Raw genomic sequence first — 17,087 nt, forward strand, 5'->3', positions numbered from 1 at the left:
AAACTGAAGTCCTTTGAAGATATAAGTATTCTTCCAAGACTTCAACTCCAAGAGCATCACGTGCTTCGTTTCCTCAATCAAGCGTACACATTTGATTGAGAAAGAATCAGAGGATTAAGTATTAGAGATCAAACCACATCGCATCAAATCAACATCAACACCAATCCAAGTTCAACTCCACGAAACAAGTTTTTTCGGAATCCTCGTGCGAACACTAATCCTCCAAGAAGATCATCAAGCCCAAAGGCCAATCATCCAAGAAGATCAACAATCCCAAAGGCCGATCATCCAAGAAGATCATTAGGCCCAAAAGTCGATCATCCAAAAAGATCAACAAGCCCAAAGGCCAATCGTCCAAGAAGATCATCAAGCCAAAAGGCCGATCATCCAAGAAGATTAACAAGCCCAAAGGTCGATCATCCAAGAAGATCAACAAGCCCAAAGGCCGATTATCCAAGAAAATCAACAAGTCCAAAAGCCGATCATTCAAGAAGATCAATAAGCTTCAAGATTATAGTTTATTTTGAAAGCATCAAAATATTATGTATTAGGGATTGTATTCACTTTCCACAAAATTGGTACAAATACAAAGTTCAAGTTCCACGAAATAAATTCCTCTTGAAATCTCGTGCAATCATCGTTGAAGATACAATTTTTTTTCTTAAAAAAACCTAGGATATACATAAATTTAGCATACAAGTTAATAATAATAACACAAAATAGAATACAAACACTGAAATACAATACAAAAAAAACAACATCTAAGATGTTGAAGTACAATAGTTAATAGAATACAATAGAAAGGTGACTCATATTGCAAAGAAGAAGAAGATTAGAGGGAGAAGTATGAAGATAAACGAAGAACTTCTTCATTGGATTGTTGAAGATATCTAAATGGTTTATATGTTAGTGGATTTTGTAGGGATTCAAATGTAAATATGAAGATTAGATGATTCTAGGTTTGACCTTGTATTTATTTTTTTCCTTTTAGTTTTGGATTCGAGTATTGAGCTTTTTAAATAGGTTGCCTAGTTTAGATGGAGAAATATTAGATGTGTTGTTTGCTTTTTTTCTTTTAAAAAAAAGTACGCATGGAAATAGATATATCAAATTGCGTGTCAGATACATATGTGAGAAGTATTTAGAAGTATCGGTATCCGATAATGTCTTTGTAAGTATCTGTGTTTCATAGGTTACAAAATTGATTTTTTTTTATACAAAAGAAAATGATACTTCACCAAGCTTGGATGGATTTCATTCACAGACTTCCCGAAAGGATAAGATCCTGAAACCAATGCCGATCCTTAATTTTCCTCAATCTTCCAATTTTCTTTAATTTCTTCTTGCACAGCCATGGCCGAAACCCATATTGACAGTCCCTAATAAACCCCATTACTTCCAAACAAAGAGAGAGAGAGAGACAATGGAGTTTGACCTTCTGAATCGTCCACATCAACACCCATTATTCTTCAACGAAGACGGAAGAAAAATCAGTGGAGAAGTAGCTTACTGCTCCCGTTGCCGTCAACCACTCCGGCCGCCGGCGTTCACCTGCTCCGACTCCGACTGCAACTTCCACATCCATCAATCATGCCTCCACCTTCCTCCTCAAATCCACTCCCCTTTCCACCCTTTCCACCCTCTTCTTCTAAAAACCAACAACCATTTCTGTACCGTCTGCTGGCAAATGCCTTCCGGCCACGTTTACCGATGCCGTAAATGCAATTTTCAAATCGACATCAAATGCGTCCTCACCGATACCAAATCCAGTGGCTTACGCCATATCTCCGGCGATCAGTTTCGACATTTCAGCCACCGACATCCATTAACTCTTCAACTAGAAGAAAACAGAGAAAACGGAGGAAAAAACAGATTGGTTTGTTTTGTGTGTGATTTGGTTATAAAATCAACCCCTTTTTACTTTTGCTCTCAATGTGACACTCATTTCCATCAACGATGCGCGGAATTACCACGTCAGTTGTACGATGTTCAATTTCATCAACACCCTTTATTTCTTCTTCCCAATCTTAGCTTCGCTAATTTCCTCTGTGATAGCTGCAATAACAACTGTAGAAAGTTTGTTTATAGTTGTCCTCATCCTCGCCACTGTAAATTCAATCTCCATGTAGCTTGTTTACAATCTTTCAATCACGAACATAACTTTTCCACGTTTCGGAATGCAATGGATTCTTTTGATTGTCGAGTTTGTGGTAAGAAAGGTAATGGATTCCCTTGGTTTTGTGAGATTTGCCATGTTTTAGCTCATAGAAAATGTGCTAAATCGCCATTAACACTAAGGACATTTGGACACCATTTTCATGATCTTACCCTCACTTACTTCCGTGATAATATCCGGAATCAAATTCGTTATTGTAAGATCTGCGGTGAGAAATTAGAGATGAAATTTGCTGGGTATGGTTGTTACGAATGCAATTACTTTACCCATTTGGATTGTGCCGAAACTCAACGTCTCGATCCACAATCCACACCCATGGTTGATTCGACAAAGGATTATTCTTCTACCCAAAATGAAGAACAGGACAATGAGATTCGATGTTCTGTTCACTCCCATAACTTGAATTTCTTCCTCCCTGAAGAGATTGGGGGAAAAGGATATAGAATTTGTGATGGGTGTTTAAAGGGTCTGTTAAGTTCATCTTATGGTTGTCCACAATGTGATTTCTTTGTCCACAAAGAATGCGCTAAATTGCCGAAAACCAAAACCCATTTCCTTCATCAGCACTTGCTTACTCTCATCTCAATCCCGAATTTCATCTTCCATTGCGAAGCTTGTCGCGAATACTTCCATGGCTTCGCCTACCACTGTAAAAGCTGTCTCTCGACATTCGACATTCGTTGCACTTCAATTAAAATCCCATTTAAACACCCGGGCCACCAACATCCCCTGTCTATTGACAGAACAAATGAAGAACACAATTGTGAAGCTTGTGGGGCAGGGGTGAAGAACAGAGTATCGTTCCGATGTGTCAGCTGCAACTTTTATTTGGATGCGAAATGTGCGACGCTACCACTTACAGTAAGATACAGATTCGATAAGCATCCGTTGAATTTGACATTTGTAGAGGAAGAGGGAGTAGATGAATATTACTGCGATGTTTGTGAAGAAGAAAGAGAGCCGTGGCTGTGGTCTTATAGCTGCCGAACGTGCAGTTTTGTGGCGCATTTGAGTTGTGTTGTTGGAGAGTTTCCGTTTGTGAAATCAAAGATTCATGAAGCTCATAGGCATCCGTTGAGTATGGTAATGAAAGGGAAGGAACAAAAGAATTGTGGGAGTTGCAGTGAATCATGTGATGAAAATTTGGCGTTTCAATGTGGAACTTGCAAGTTTAATGTCCATGCAATTGGACGTTGTTACCAGCAGCAGCTAAAACAGGGGAAGCTTGCTTATACAGAGCGGAATTTTTACTCTCGTGGAGTTGAACTCTATGAACAACCAACTATATAGTAAGCAATTTGATTTTTTTCGCAATTCAAGCTACACTCGTATTTTTGCGGTCACTCAACTACATAGCATAGTAAAAAGAGAAAAAAAAAAAAAAAAAAAAAATCCAAAACCATATTATTTTTAAACAAGAAAAAAATAAACACAAAGTACATTGTAGTTGGACAATAAGATTGGGTGCAAAAAATAGGTGTAGATGCACCAAAGTATTTTCTTAAAAAAAAATATTACACTCTTTCTTGTATTTTCAATTTTTTTTCTCATTTTATCTCTTACACAATGTTAAGAAATTGATAATTTGAGATCATCTGAAACTATAAAACAATAGAGAATCGACTTCACTAGCAATATGTCAGTTACGTTTATAGACAAAAGGAGAGAACAATTTTATTAGACAGAAAAAACTTTAAATTAACGAGTCATAACCGTAGATTCATCAGTATAATTAGAGAGTTTACGTAGCATATTCCTCTTAACCAAATGGCCAAAATTCTAAATAGTGTTGCAACGTACTTCGCCATTCGAAGCGTCATTCAAAGCATTCCAACATTTTCAAAATGATTATTTTAGTTCTTTATTTTCAATAATGATTTTGATAATTTTTTAAAAGTTGTCAAATGATCCATGATTGACTAAAATGAACATTTTGAATTATATAGACTAAAATAAACAAATATTGAAAGTATAAAGATCAAAATGAACAAAAATGTAAAATACAAGGAGCAAAGTCATATTTAATTTATTATAGTTTTTTAACTTCTTTAAATTGTTTGTGTTATTAGCCAAACTATAGACTAATTAATGGTTATTTGAAACAAGCTGCCCTGTTCGTGTACCATTGAGACCGTATGGAGGTAAAGGGGGGAATCCATGGGAAGAAAAGGTTTTCTCAACAATTAGGGCATTTGTTGTGTATCATCAAGAATGTGTCCATGCCATTCAAATTTATTATGAGAAGAATGGGAAGGCTGTTTGGTCGGCTAAGCATGGCGGAGATGGTGGAACCAAATATGAGGTTAGTTGTCTAAATTCTATTCTAAACCTTCCCGACTTTAAGGATTTGTTTGGAAAGACTTTTCAAATGTTTAAAAATATTAACAGGTTTAAGTTATGTTCAACTTTTGTTGTAGGTTGCCTTTGATTATCCAGATGAGTATCTTGTTTCGATTCATGGCTCATATAGTAATGTAATGGAACTTGAGAGAGTTATTATTGAATCGTTGACACTAGAAACCAACCTAAGAATTTATGGGCCGTTTGGAATTGAAAATGGAACAAAATTTTCAATCCCAACCAGGAGAGTGAAGATTATTGGTATCCATGGAAAATGTAGTTCATATCTTGATTCAATTGGACTCCTTACTCTATCAACACAAGAATAATATCATGCTTTTTTACTGGTGCCAAAGGTTGTTGTAAATTCTAATTGTAGGCTGTACAAAATAAAAAAATACCACAATACTCATAATCTAAACATATTATAGATTTAGTGATATGAATGAATGTCAACTACAACATAAGTTTACTTAGTCTCCTCCGAGTCAAAGATTTAAATTCTTCATTCATGTGTTATTGAATTAAAAAAAGTGTTAATTATATCAATGTACTACATGAGTTTAAATACGTACTACCTACTCTTATCTCATGTTAAATGACCAATCAAAATAAAAATTTAAACTCACGAGCTAAAGTAAATTTAATAATATCATTTTTTTTAAATTAAGCTTCTTTTATTATCTAGTTTTCAAATTTTGAAATATTATATATATATATATATATTTTGAAATTGTTAAAATCGCTTTTGTCTTAGTAAAAATCATTTCGAAACACGTTTTTAACCACCTAAAACTAATTTAATATCTAAATGTAGACGTTTAAATGCAATTTTCACATGATAAAATTTTTTAACAATTAAAAATATATTACATAATAATTTTGAATATGTCAAAAGTAATGGAAATATCATGAGTAGCTACAAAATTACATGATAATGAGAACTACCTAAGTTGGGAATGTCTTTGCAAAAATATCCATGGTATATCTGTGTACTTACCGTCAAACTAGCCCAACTGAAAATCGCTTTTTAAAAATAAATAAATATATGATTTGTATTCTCTTTCATCTCATTAACACGATTTTAGGAGAAAATTAGAGTGAAGTGTTTTCTTTCTATTTATACCCTCTAGTATAGATTTATAATCAAACCAGCCAAACTTTTATATATATGACGAATATAATTTTATATTTTTTCACCCTCTCTTTGTTTTTCGTTATTTTAGTTTCATTAAACAACTTAAAATCATCACCTTGCAAATATCACTTAGATTTTACTTGTAAATACAGTTAAAGTTAAAAAATATTTTCTGTCCTTAAACTTTTATGAAAGTAATAATTTAGTCCCTAAACTTTGGTTTGTAACGATTTAGTCTCTATACTTTCACAATGTTATAACAATTTAGTCCCTTAACTATAGTATGTAATAATTTGGTCTTTATACTTTCAAATTTGCATTAATTTAGTCCCTAATGTAAAAGAAATCATCAAAATTAGATGTCAAGCTTTATTATTTTATAATGTAGACTTTGTATTATATAAAAATATTGAATCTTTAATTTTTTTATTGACTTATTTATGCAAAACAAATCATTAAATCTCAATTCTAATTTCTATGGTAGGGACTAAATTATTACAAATTTTAAAGTACAATGGCTAAATGGTTACATAAAGTTTAGAGACTAAATTGCTACAAACATAAAAGTATGGAGATTAGAGACTAAATCGTTATAAATCAAAGTTTAAAGACTAAATTGTTACTTTTATGAAAATTTAGGGACTAAATGTTATTTTTAACTAACGGTTGATAATTTTAAAATTTTCAAATCATCTTTTATATTTAGCTGATTTTAACGAATGTTAATCATAAGGTAGTGTTTAGGTTATTGTTTTTAATATATCACTTATGTTTACTTGTAAATATATTTAATGGTTTTTAAATCTAAAAGTCGTTTTTCTATATTTTGGTTTGCAATACACGATTCTTTCATCATTTTCAATTTCAGTTTTTCTAATCTTCAACAAAATCCCTCAAATATTGGTAGGGAGTTAATAATTTAGAACAAAGCCATTTCTTTTTGAAATTGTTGTTAAAGGATAAACATAATTTTGTCTTCAAGTCCCATTTTTCATAATTTAAAGTACATCCAAAATTTATGCCGTAACTCTCAAATCGTTAATAAACCACATTCCTCAATCAAAGTATCACAAAGATGAACATACTTTCATTTTATGATCCCAGTAAAGATGTAGATAAAGAGAATGACCAACTTTAGGTTAGGATGTAGTACAAGAATGAGATGTAGACAAAGATCATTGAAGGAAAAAATGAGAGAGACATCGAGGCGTACAAAGATGCTGAAGAAGAAGACATTCAATGCTTTTCTTAATGTATATGTCTTAATAGACCAGGGAAGATTTTCAAAAATCCTCATTTAATGGTTTTAGGTAATTACGTCTATCGATGTATGCTATTTGTTTTTCAATACACTTAACATGCAAGCGTTTTGATTATTTTGAAGTTTAAGGTTCTAGTCCACTACATTTTTTTCCTCAATGCTAAATGTCTAATGTTCCACCAAGATAGGGGTTAGGATATATACTCACATGTACATTATATGGATGCTTATGTGTACTTAGTTGTAGGTGTATATAACATTCCATAGAGGTAGAGGTTAAGGTATATATTTACATTTATTATATGCTATCTTTAGCGATGAACCTAGTTATAGAAGCCCACCTAAATAGCTTTGTACACTTATTTCCCCTCTTACAACTAAATTTGATTACTTATATACCACTAGATCATAATTATTTACAACATTTTTTCTTCTAAGACTTGCGCCACAAGAGGTTTATATGTGAAATAGGTTTAAATACTTTAATTTACATTAATTAACAATTCAAAGTTTTGCGTTTTATTAAGCTATACAAGGTAGTTACATCGAACTTCAAAGGTTTTCAATCAACATATCATTATTTTGAGTCATTTAGTACTTTCTTACACATAAGGTGTATTCTATGTTAAAATGGGTTCTTATTTATATACTGGAATGCCAATATTTATGAGCTTGTTCACTTGTATCTTTATGTATATATATGACTTTGAGATTTAAACACATTGTGAAAGTTAGAAATTTTGTATTTTTTTATTTTTTATTGAATGATCCATTGAAAGTCCTTGAGCGGAAGCATGGGATCGAATCAGATACCCAAAATTTATAGAACGTAAATTTTACAGCAAGAACATACAGATTATGCATTTAAAATGAAATCACAGTATGCTTTAAAATAGAAAAAGTAGAATAGTAAAAGGGTTTAAGAAACCTTACCCTTGAATAACTTTTCTTCACGAGATTCCTTCTCCAAAACTTGTCACGAACAACCTCAAATCCTCTAACCGTTAGTGAGGACACCACCACGAATGCTTCCTCTATACTCTCTGGACGAGAATCCAAGAGTTTTGTGGGCTCTGGCTATTTTGGAAGAGAGGGTTTTTTAGAGTATTGAGAGAAAGGGATGATATTCAACAATTCACATAGAACTTTTTCGTGTCTCTGTCTCTTGTGAAAACCACACCAGGAATAAGAAGAACCACCTCTTTTTACTTCCCCACTACCACGTTTTAGAGAGAAAAGAGTAGAAGGGAGTTACAACTCCTTTCCCAAAAACGTGGTAGTGGGGAAGTATTTATTTTCTCTCAGATAAACTTTATATAATCAAATTCATATAATTAATATTTGAATCATATTCAAATATTTATTTTCTCTCAGATAAACTTTATATTATAATGTATCGAATACATTATAGCAATTATATCATATATATAATTAGATTAAATTAATTATATCACATATAATTAATTCCCTCAATTAATTTGAACAATTAAAATTAATCCAAAAAGTGGTTCTCATCAATTTCTGTTGAGCTACAGAGGGAACTTCATGGTCCTCATGGTCCTGTAGCTTGAAACTCTAACAATACTTGAATAATTAATTAAACTAATTTAATTAAATTATTCATCATCTGTTAGTCGTGGGGCACTCCACTAAAGACCGACAACTGCATTCTTCGCACTATAGATATTTTTATGTCTATTGGATATAACCAATCAACAGTACGATGGTCCTTCACAAATTGCTCATAAGTACAATTAGGTCAAAATTATAGTTTTGCCCTTATAGTTACATCTAACTCCTTAAGTACCACTAATCCCTCTAATGAACAATAAATCATAGTCCAACAATGACCAAACTCCTCTCGAGCTAGGGAAGGGTGTGGTGCACATTGTTCAAGCCCCGGAATCAGCCCTTAAGGGAGCAATTTATCTACTTGTCTTGACATGGGGAATAAGTGAATTCCTTCTTGTGTAGTTATGTTCCCACCTCCCCAATCAGATGAATCCCAAAAAGGTAGACTTGTTGAGTCAGCGATCTGGCCATTCTCACCCATAAAAATCAAAGGACCGCCTTTAGAGGTAGGAGTTCACAACTCACTCAAGATTCAGGTCATGTTACCTATGGTCATCCTGGTGAAATGAAAGTCTCTATTATGGACGACGTTATATAATGAGATTAAACATTTCGTGGTCCGGTCTTATAAAACTCCTTTGTATAGAATATCCCCGCTCACATATCTCCACATGAATGGTTAGGATCAGATCATTTGTAGTACTTTACAACAATTGTAATATGTACAAAGCGGGCCATACTCGTAATGTCACCAGGATAAGTATCCAACTTTATCCATCTACTACATACCATTTAGGTTATTACTTAAACATGATCCACCTGTATGTCTCTACATACATGTTTAAGCTACAAGATAACCTTGGATGTTAGTTTATTGGTTTGTAGTTAATGCAACTAATTTTGAAATAAAACATCACATATTTTATACATAAATAAAATGTTTGTACATTACTACAAACTATCGGACCCTACGAGATTTAAGACATCAACCTCAACAGTTATTATATCTTTTATGTGGTGATTATTTTATATTCGGTGATAGTTTATTTAGTAGGTGTCCTTAATGGTAAGAATTAGATTAGTTGGTTAAATGTTATTTAAAAACCAAAATCTGAGGGAGGGGTAGTTTTATCTCATGAAATCTAACAAATTCTCCTAAAATGTAGGTTAGGGTATTTTTACAATGAATCTTTATTTTAGGTATTTTTGAAATGGAACCATCAAGAATTAGCTATTTTTGTGTTAGACCAAAGTAAATCAGTTTTTTATCCTAAAAAAGAGGAATTGTTAGAAATAACACTATTAAGTTTTCATATTTCAAAACTAGCACGCTTTTTGGAAAACTCGTTAAACTAGTTTTTCTTGGTTCATCTAGAGTGAGATCGACTACCTATATTTAGTTAAAAAAAAAGTTAATTATTTCTAACTTATCAAGTGTTTTGGGTCTTTTCGGTGAAATATCGGGAGTATGTTTCTACTAATTTTTCCAAATATTATATAATCTTTCCAAATCATATTAAATTTTATATTCTTTTCAAACTTTCTCCAAAGTCAATTTTTTTATTTTTCAGATGAATCTTATGTGTACTGTGATTTTTAAATTTTGTAAAAGATCAAATTTTGCAAATAAAAAAAATAAGATTTGGAAATATATAAAGAATCTCGGTGTTAATCTGCCCAAGATTTTACAGAGAAAGTCCAAATAATCTCAGTGTTAATTTTGTTTGAGATATACGAGATTCTTTATATCTCCCAAATCTATCTTAATTTTTCTTTTTGGCATTAGATAAGATTTGATATAAAATTTGGCATCATATTTTAAAAAAATTGATAGAATATTGGTGTTGACTAGCCTGCATTTCACCGAGAAACCGAAAACAGTCGGGGTTAGAAAAGCTAAATTTGTATGTAAATCTCGGTGGTTGATCTCGAGTTAGATGGATCGAGAAAAACTATTGTAACGAGTTTTCAAAAAAATTGCTAGTTTTGAAAGGCCTTTTGTCTAAACCTATGCCCCTCTATGCTTTCTCACAAGGAAAAATTTTGCAAAATGACTCAAACCTAAAAAAAAATTCTATGAATGACCTCTTTAAAAACTTATCTATAGCTGACCTTCTGCCCATGTAAAATATCAATTTTACCCCCAATTTAAAAAACTCTTTAGACCGCCTTTACAAATGCTTTACGAAGGATCGTTCACTCAACTTTTTGCTTACCTCTCTCATTGTGCGATTTTGCTCTCAAGTTTCTCCCGTTTTCTCTCATGGTCTCCCATATTCATTCGAGCGTTTGGCCACCTTCTCGCCGGTCATTTCTACACATTTTCCACCGTCTTCATGATCTGAAAGGTATTTGACTCTTCTCCTTGAATGCATGTTCATATTTGTTTAGGGTTCTCGCCAGTTGTTTAGGATTCGTACAGTTTAGGGTTCACGCCTACCTTTTATTAAACGATCTCTCAATTTTGGTTAAATGATCGTGTATTCTTTTATAATCGATCGCTTAGATAGTCCTATGTGAGCATTTAGTATTTTCTAAACAATTGGTTAGAGAAACTTAAACGATCTTTTAGTTTTGGTTACGCGATCGTTTAGTTCTTTGTTATACGATCTTTTAGTTTTTTGCACGATCATTTAGTTCTTTGTAATGCGACCATTTAGTTTTTTTTGTTACGTGACCGTTTAGTTATTTGTTATGCAATCGTTTAGTTTTCGCTTACACGATTGTTTAGTTCTTTGTTATATGATCGTTTAGTTTTTTTTATTATGCATTCCGTTTGTTTTTATTATGCAATCGTTTAGTTATTTGTTATGTGATCTTTTAGTTTCTGTTATGCAATCACTTAGTTTTTTTCAGCGATCGTTTACTTATTGTGGTAATATATACATTTGTTACAGATTGCTAAGATGATTTTCCCTACTGAGAAATATTTCCCTGCTACAATTTCTTGCCAAGTCCACAAAACTGCTTCGGTGATTAAGAATAAGTTGATAAAAAAGAAAATCAGAATGTGTAGGAAAACGAACTTTGGTCCACTGTTGGGTGTAGATATTGTATTTAATGGGCAAATTTTCCATCATTTTCTGTTAAAGGAGGTTGCAAATGTGAACCCAAATGTTATATCATTCAACATACTGAGGAAGAAGGTAACATTCTCCCAAGACAATTTTAATTTGATAATTGGGTTGTGGTCGACCAAGGAAATAATAGAAAGAGAAACAACCGGTGAGAGATTGTGACAACTCATTCTTGGACCAAAGGACCAAAATGATAAGGATAATTCTTGCAAGGACGTGGAGACCGCATTCGAGAAGTTTACTTTTATAGATGATGAAGATGCCGTCAAAGTTGCATTGACATTATTCATAGAAAGACAATGATTGGAAAAGACAAGAAAACTCAATTTGATGTGAAGATATTTGGGATTGGTGATGAACATGAAGTCTTTAGACATTATGACTGGTCGTCCGTCTTTTTTAAACGTACATTGAATAGCATGAAGACTATCATGCGTGGGAAGAAAGAGGCACATGAAATAAAGACAGCAAAAGATGCTCATTAGGCCTCATATTGCTGTATAAAGGGATTTGTACTTGCATTCCAGGTGTGTACTTTCGTTTCCACTTCACTTTATTCTACGTTGAATTTGTGTGTTATGTACGTGTAACAAAGCTCCCATATTACAGTTTGGGTTTACGAAATTTTATTCACATCAAATAAGTTTATGGCCACCAAAGTCAGCAAGTCTGTAATTCCTAGAATTCTTAGATGGACACTTTTCCGTGAACGAAGATCAACCCCCCCCCCCCCCCACCCAATATCCATCATCCACATTAGTTATATGCATGTCCATCGAGGAAACAAAACATGTTCTAAACATCAATTCTAATTCCTTAAGAATACTCTTTGCATAATCAGTTACAACGCTTGTGCATGCCATTGCATGTGTACATTGGACATAGAACCAACCTTGTAACCACTCACAAATATGCTCCAATAGCTTTGTGATTGGTAGTTCTCGTACATCTTTCAATACTCCATTGAGACATTCTACTATATTTATCGTCATCTTGTCATACCTACAATGGAGTTAATAAAACCTTGTCTATAATCTAATCTCCTTAAGATTGGTTGTCACCCCAAGATATTGATGGATCTTAGCCCAAGACATTTGTAACTCAAACATTATATAAGATTTCACCACTAGATAGAAGTGTGAAATTATGTCCCTATTCTTGAACCTATCTATCAAATTGTTTCAAATATAGTATATACACAAAGCATGAAATGCATCAGAGAATATACTTGAGACAACCTTTGCAATTGAGATGTGACGATATGATATAATCTTTAAATTAGGAATTCTATCAAAGCCTTCAAATGAACCATGAACCAAGTCTATGATGCATCCTTCTCACCATCTACAATACTGAAGGTGATAGGATATATGTTGTTATTGCCATCAATACACGTCGTTATTAACAACATACCTTTATATTTCTTGTACACATGTGTCCCATCAACAACGATTACTGGGCAGATACAGTTTAAGAACCCATAATACACGAACCAAATGTCATGAAGACGTACTTAAAATATTATCCGTCCTCTACTTCAACCTCAAAGATCGTACTCGGATTTGCAAGCTTAAATGCCTCACCATATGCCCTAACAATAGCATATGATCCTTTCAGTGTCCCTCGTACGAACACCAATCATTACTCTCTAGTGCGATAGCCCGTCCGTAACTTATTTCACTCCAAAATCTCACTGGACGTCCTCAGTTATATCCCTTGGCGGTATGTTTTACCAACTTGTTTGTAGGACTTGATTAAGTGTCCAATAACCCAAATTTTTTCTTCTCAATGATTACCCATTCTCATTTTAAGAGATCATGTATGTTCGCTTGGATATTTCGTCACTTTGAAGGAAATTCTCTCTTTCAATTTCTTTTTTGCACAGACCCTCCACTTGCATTCCTCTTATAAACACCGTATAGTTAGCAAGATCTTCGTTGACTTCTTTGCATGATAGTCGAAGTTCTTTTTTTATTGCAAGTATTGACAATTTAACTGACAAGTCATATTTCGAAAAAAAAAAAATCTGATCGACCGTTATATCCTTATCATTCTGATAGTCATGAGGTATTGTTATGAGGTCATCATACATTGGGCCCTCTGATGGTCTGGGTATATCTATAAATGGTTGGGTTGGAATGGTGGAATTGTTGCCCGGAGTCTCGTAGTTTATACACATTGTTATTAATAAAATAAGTGTTATTTTATTTGCATTTACTCATATCCAATAAACTAAGATCCGTGGATATTTCATGTAAACTTAAGCATGTATGTGAGACATACAAGTGGATCATGCCTTAAGTAATAACCTAAATGGTTTGTAGTATAAGGATAAAGGAGGGATACCTTATCTTGGTGACACTAGGATATGGCTTGCTTTGTAGATATTTACAAGTGTTGTAATGTGCTACAGATGGTCTGATCCTGACCATTCATGTGGAGACATGCGAACGGGGGTGTCTTATACCAAGAGTTCGTATAAGACTGAACCACAAGATGATTACTCTCTTTATATAATGTCGTTGATAATTGAGACTTACATTTCACCAAAACGACCATAGGTGACATGATCTTAATCTTAAATGTTTTGGGAACTCCTGCCTATGAGAGCGGTTCTTTGATTAGTATGGGGTAGAGTGGCTAGATTGCCAATTCAACAAGCCCACCTTTTTGGGGATTCGTCTGATTGGGGAGCTAGGAACTCAGTTACACAAGACAAAATTCATTCCTTCTTCGAAGTAGGGGTAAGTAGATAAATTGCTCCTTTAAGGGCTGATTTCGGATCTTGAACATAGTGGCCACACCCTCTCTTTGGAAGAGAGAACTCAGTCATAGTAGGAATATGACTTATTGTTCATTTGAGGAATCAGTGGTACTTGAGGAGTTAGATGTAACTATAGAGGCAAAACGGTAAATTGGCCCAACTGTACTTACGAGCGATTTGTGAAGTGTTATCACACTGTTGATTGGTCATATGGACACAGAAATATATCTGTAGTGAGAAGAGTGCAGCTGTCGGTCTTTAGTAGAGTGCCCGACAGTTAACAGATGGTGGATCCCGTGACTAAAGAGTTTAGTTAGTTATTCACGTACCGTTGGAGCTTTAAACTACAGGTCCATAAGGTCCCTTTGGTAGCTTCAAGTTGAGAATCAGATTTTGGGTTAGTTTGAAGTGTTCAAATTAACAAGAGGAAATTCAATTATATGTGATATAATTGGTGTAATGTATTAGATACATTATTTGGAGGAATTAATATAAATGTGATTTATATTAAGTACCATAAAATAGAAAAAGAACTATAGTTTATATGTTTCATATATGAAATATTAAAACTATAGGTTATAAATATAATATGATAAGTTGGTTATCATATTTTTTAATAATAAATTAATTATATGATAATTAATTCTTTTTCTCTAATAATTGTTTGAGAGGGAGGTTATTGGAAGTTTTATGGTAACCGTGAGATAAAAGAAAAATTGTTTTCCAAAATTAGTAGTGGCTTCATTTGGAAAGTACTCATGTAAAAGAGGCTATCAAGTAAAATTGTTTTACTAAGCGATAGCCGTTAAGAGACTACACGATCTGCTAAGCGATCGCTTAGAGTTGACTATACGATAGTTACTCAGCTGATCGTTGCTACACGATCGAGTAGCAAATTCGATGTGATAGGCTTCATTTACTAAACGATCGAGTACTTTGTCTATGCAATAGACAGTGTTTATATCTCCCACTCACTCGATCACATACCTCTTCTCTTCCTCAAGCCAAGATAATATAGAGTCCACAACTCCTTGATTCTCACACTGAGAATACCAAGGTAACACTTGTGGTGGTGTCCTTATTCAATTCGTGGATCGAGTTAGACTCGATTAGGTTCGAGGAGCATTCAGACGATTGTTGTGTTCGTTGTTCGTGCTATTGGTGCTTTTGTTCGTTGTGTTCAAGTATTATTGTGGACACATTGTAAACTGTTTGATGGATACTTGAAGAATGGTTCTTCAAAGGTACGCATACTCTATCCCTCTATCCCTTGATTTCTATTTAAGCATGCTGTAATTTATGTATATGCATGACCTGCTAATTTTCATTTTAAGACTGTGATTGATTGTGTTCATTCGAAATGAAATTTGGAACGATCCACTTCCACTGCTAATGAAAATCTCTGTGTTAGATTTCCTTCAATTGGTATCAGAGCCAGGTTGTTCTAATATACCAAATACCATTGTTGTATTGAACTTCTTTTACAGTTGTGGTGGGTTTTAAGTTTGTTCTACAATGCATTTAAGAGTTTAAGAGTTAGAATACGCTGGCTCAAATGAGGAATTAAGTTTGTTCAGACCCAATTCGATGTCGTTTTAATTCCCGAAAAGGACCGTGAAGCAAAAGATAATTTTTAATACCGAACTACTCCTATCACTACTGAAACGTAGCAACAGTGGTAAGACCGAGTTAATCCGTAGAGAAGCGTGATAGGTTTTCTTAGGTTAATTTTCTAACTAGAGCGACAATTTGGGGGGGGGGGGTGTTGATGTTGAAGAGATAAATGCGTGAAATTAAAATAAAAGGGGTAAATGTAATCTAAGATAGGATTCTATCTAATTTCTAGAGCAAGAGAGAGTTCCTATGTAATTTCTTTCATTAGGCATCAATTAATTACACTGAATCTGTCAATCCCTCAACCTACAAGAAAATCTAATAGCCCAATTAGCTAATTTTGATAAAAATCTAAACTAGCACTAATTCAGTTTAAAAATTTTCCTTCTTAGCGACATAGAAGTTAAAATTGAAAAGCATTAAGAAAGAGTTCAATTGTTGAGACATACTACAAGCCAGAAAGTCATATCTTGTAGCATGATTTATTTGGAAAGTTATACTAGGGCATACATGAGTTTGGCCAAAAAAAGTTTAGGCCCTAAACATGCGATCCTAATACTTGCAACTAAATAAATCAATGATGCATAGGCTAGAATGATTTTGCAAACAAGAATTTCAACAAATTAATTTGTCAGTAGAATTTATCGAAACTCTATTAAGATTAAAATGAATCCAACCAAAGAATTCACAAGAGTACAGTTAAATTAATTAGAAAATATTCAAGAAATTAACATAAGACTCTTGCTTAAAGAAATTAGATAGAGATTCTCTCAATTCATAGACCAATCAAGAACAAACCTCCAATCCATCAATTACAACCCAAAACAAACAAAAACCCAAAACAAACAAAAACTAACCTAAAGATACTAAAAATTGAAGAAAAAGGAAGAAGAATAAAGATTAACTTCGGCCTCCAAAATTCGACATATTTTGACCTAAAGACGAAAGGGAGTATTTATAGGAAAGATCGCGGCGTCGCAATGCTGAAAACAGCGTTGCAATGCTCACTTGCACGCGTGCTAACCATGTCCGTCCATCAAAGTTTGCAGCATCGCGACGCTGTAAAATAGTGTTGCAACGCTGCACATTTTGCCTTAGAGTGTCAGGGTAGAGCGTCAGGCTAGCATTGCAACGCTGTGACAGTG

General features: G+C 33.6%; 1 protein-coding gene across 1 annotated transcript; it reads left to right on the forward strand.

Annotated features, from left to right (window-relative positions):
* The first annotated feature begins 1,147 nt into the window (after positions 1 to 1,147).
* Positions 1,148 to 4,871, forward strand: LOC120086188. The gene is made up of 3 exons (XM_039042716.1): positions 1,148 to 3,465; positions 4,283 to 4,478; positions 4,594 to 4,871. The coding sequence occupies exons 1-3, from the start codon at positions 1,424 to 1,426 to the stop codon at positions 4,843 to 4,845; spliced, it is 2,490 nt and encodes an 829-aa protein (XP_038898644.1). The 5' UTR covers positions 1,148 to 1,423; the 3' UTR covers positions 4,846 to 4,871.
* The last annotated feature ends 12,216 nt before the right edge of the window (positions 4,872 to 17,087 follow it).

This window comes from Benincasa hispida, chromosome 9 (assembly GCF_009727055.1).
Source record: "Benincasa hispida cultivar B227 chromosome 9, ASM972705v1, whole genome shotgun sequence".
In the NCBI taxonomy this organism is placed as follows: domain Eukaryota; kingdom Viridiplantae; phylum Streptophyta; class Magnoliopsida; order Cucurbitales; family Cucurbitaceae; genus Benincasa; species Benincasa hispida.

Coding starts and splice junctions, on each gene's coding strand:
- LOC120086188 (XM_039042716.1), top strand. CDS start 1,424: ATGGAGTTTGACCTTCTGAATCGTCCACATCAACACCCATTATTCTTC. Junction 3,466..4,282: donor TATGAACAACCAACTATATA/GTAAGCAATTTG, acceptor ATTTGAAACAAG/CTGCCCTGTTCGTGTACCAT. Junction 4,479..4,593: donor ATGGTGGAACCAAATATGAG/GTTAGTTGTCTA, acceptor CTTTTGTTGTAG/GTTGCCTTTGATTATCCAGA.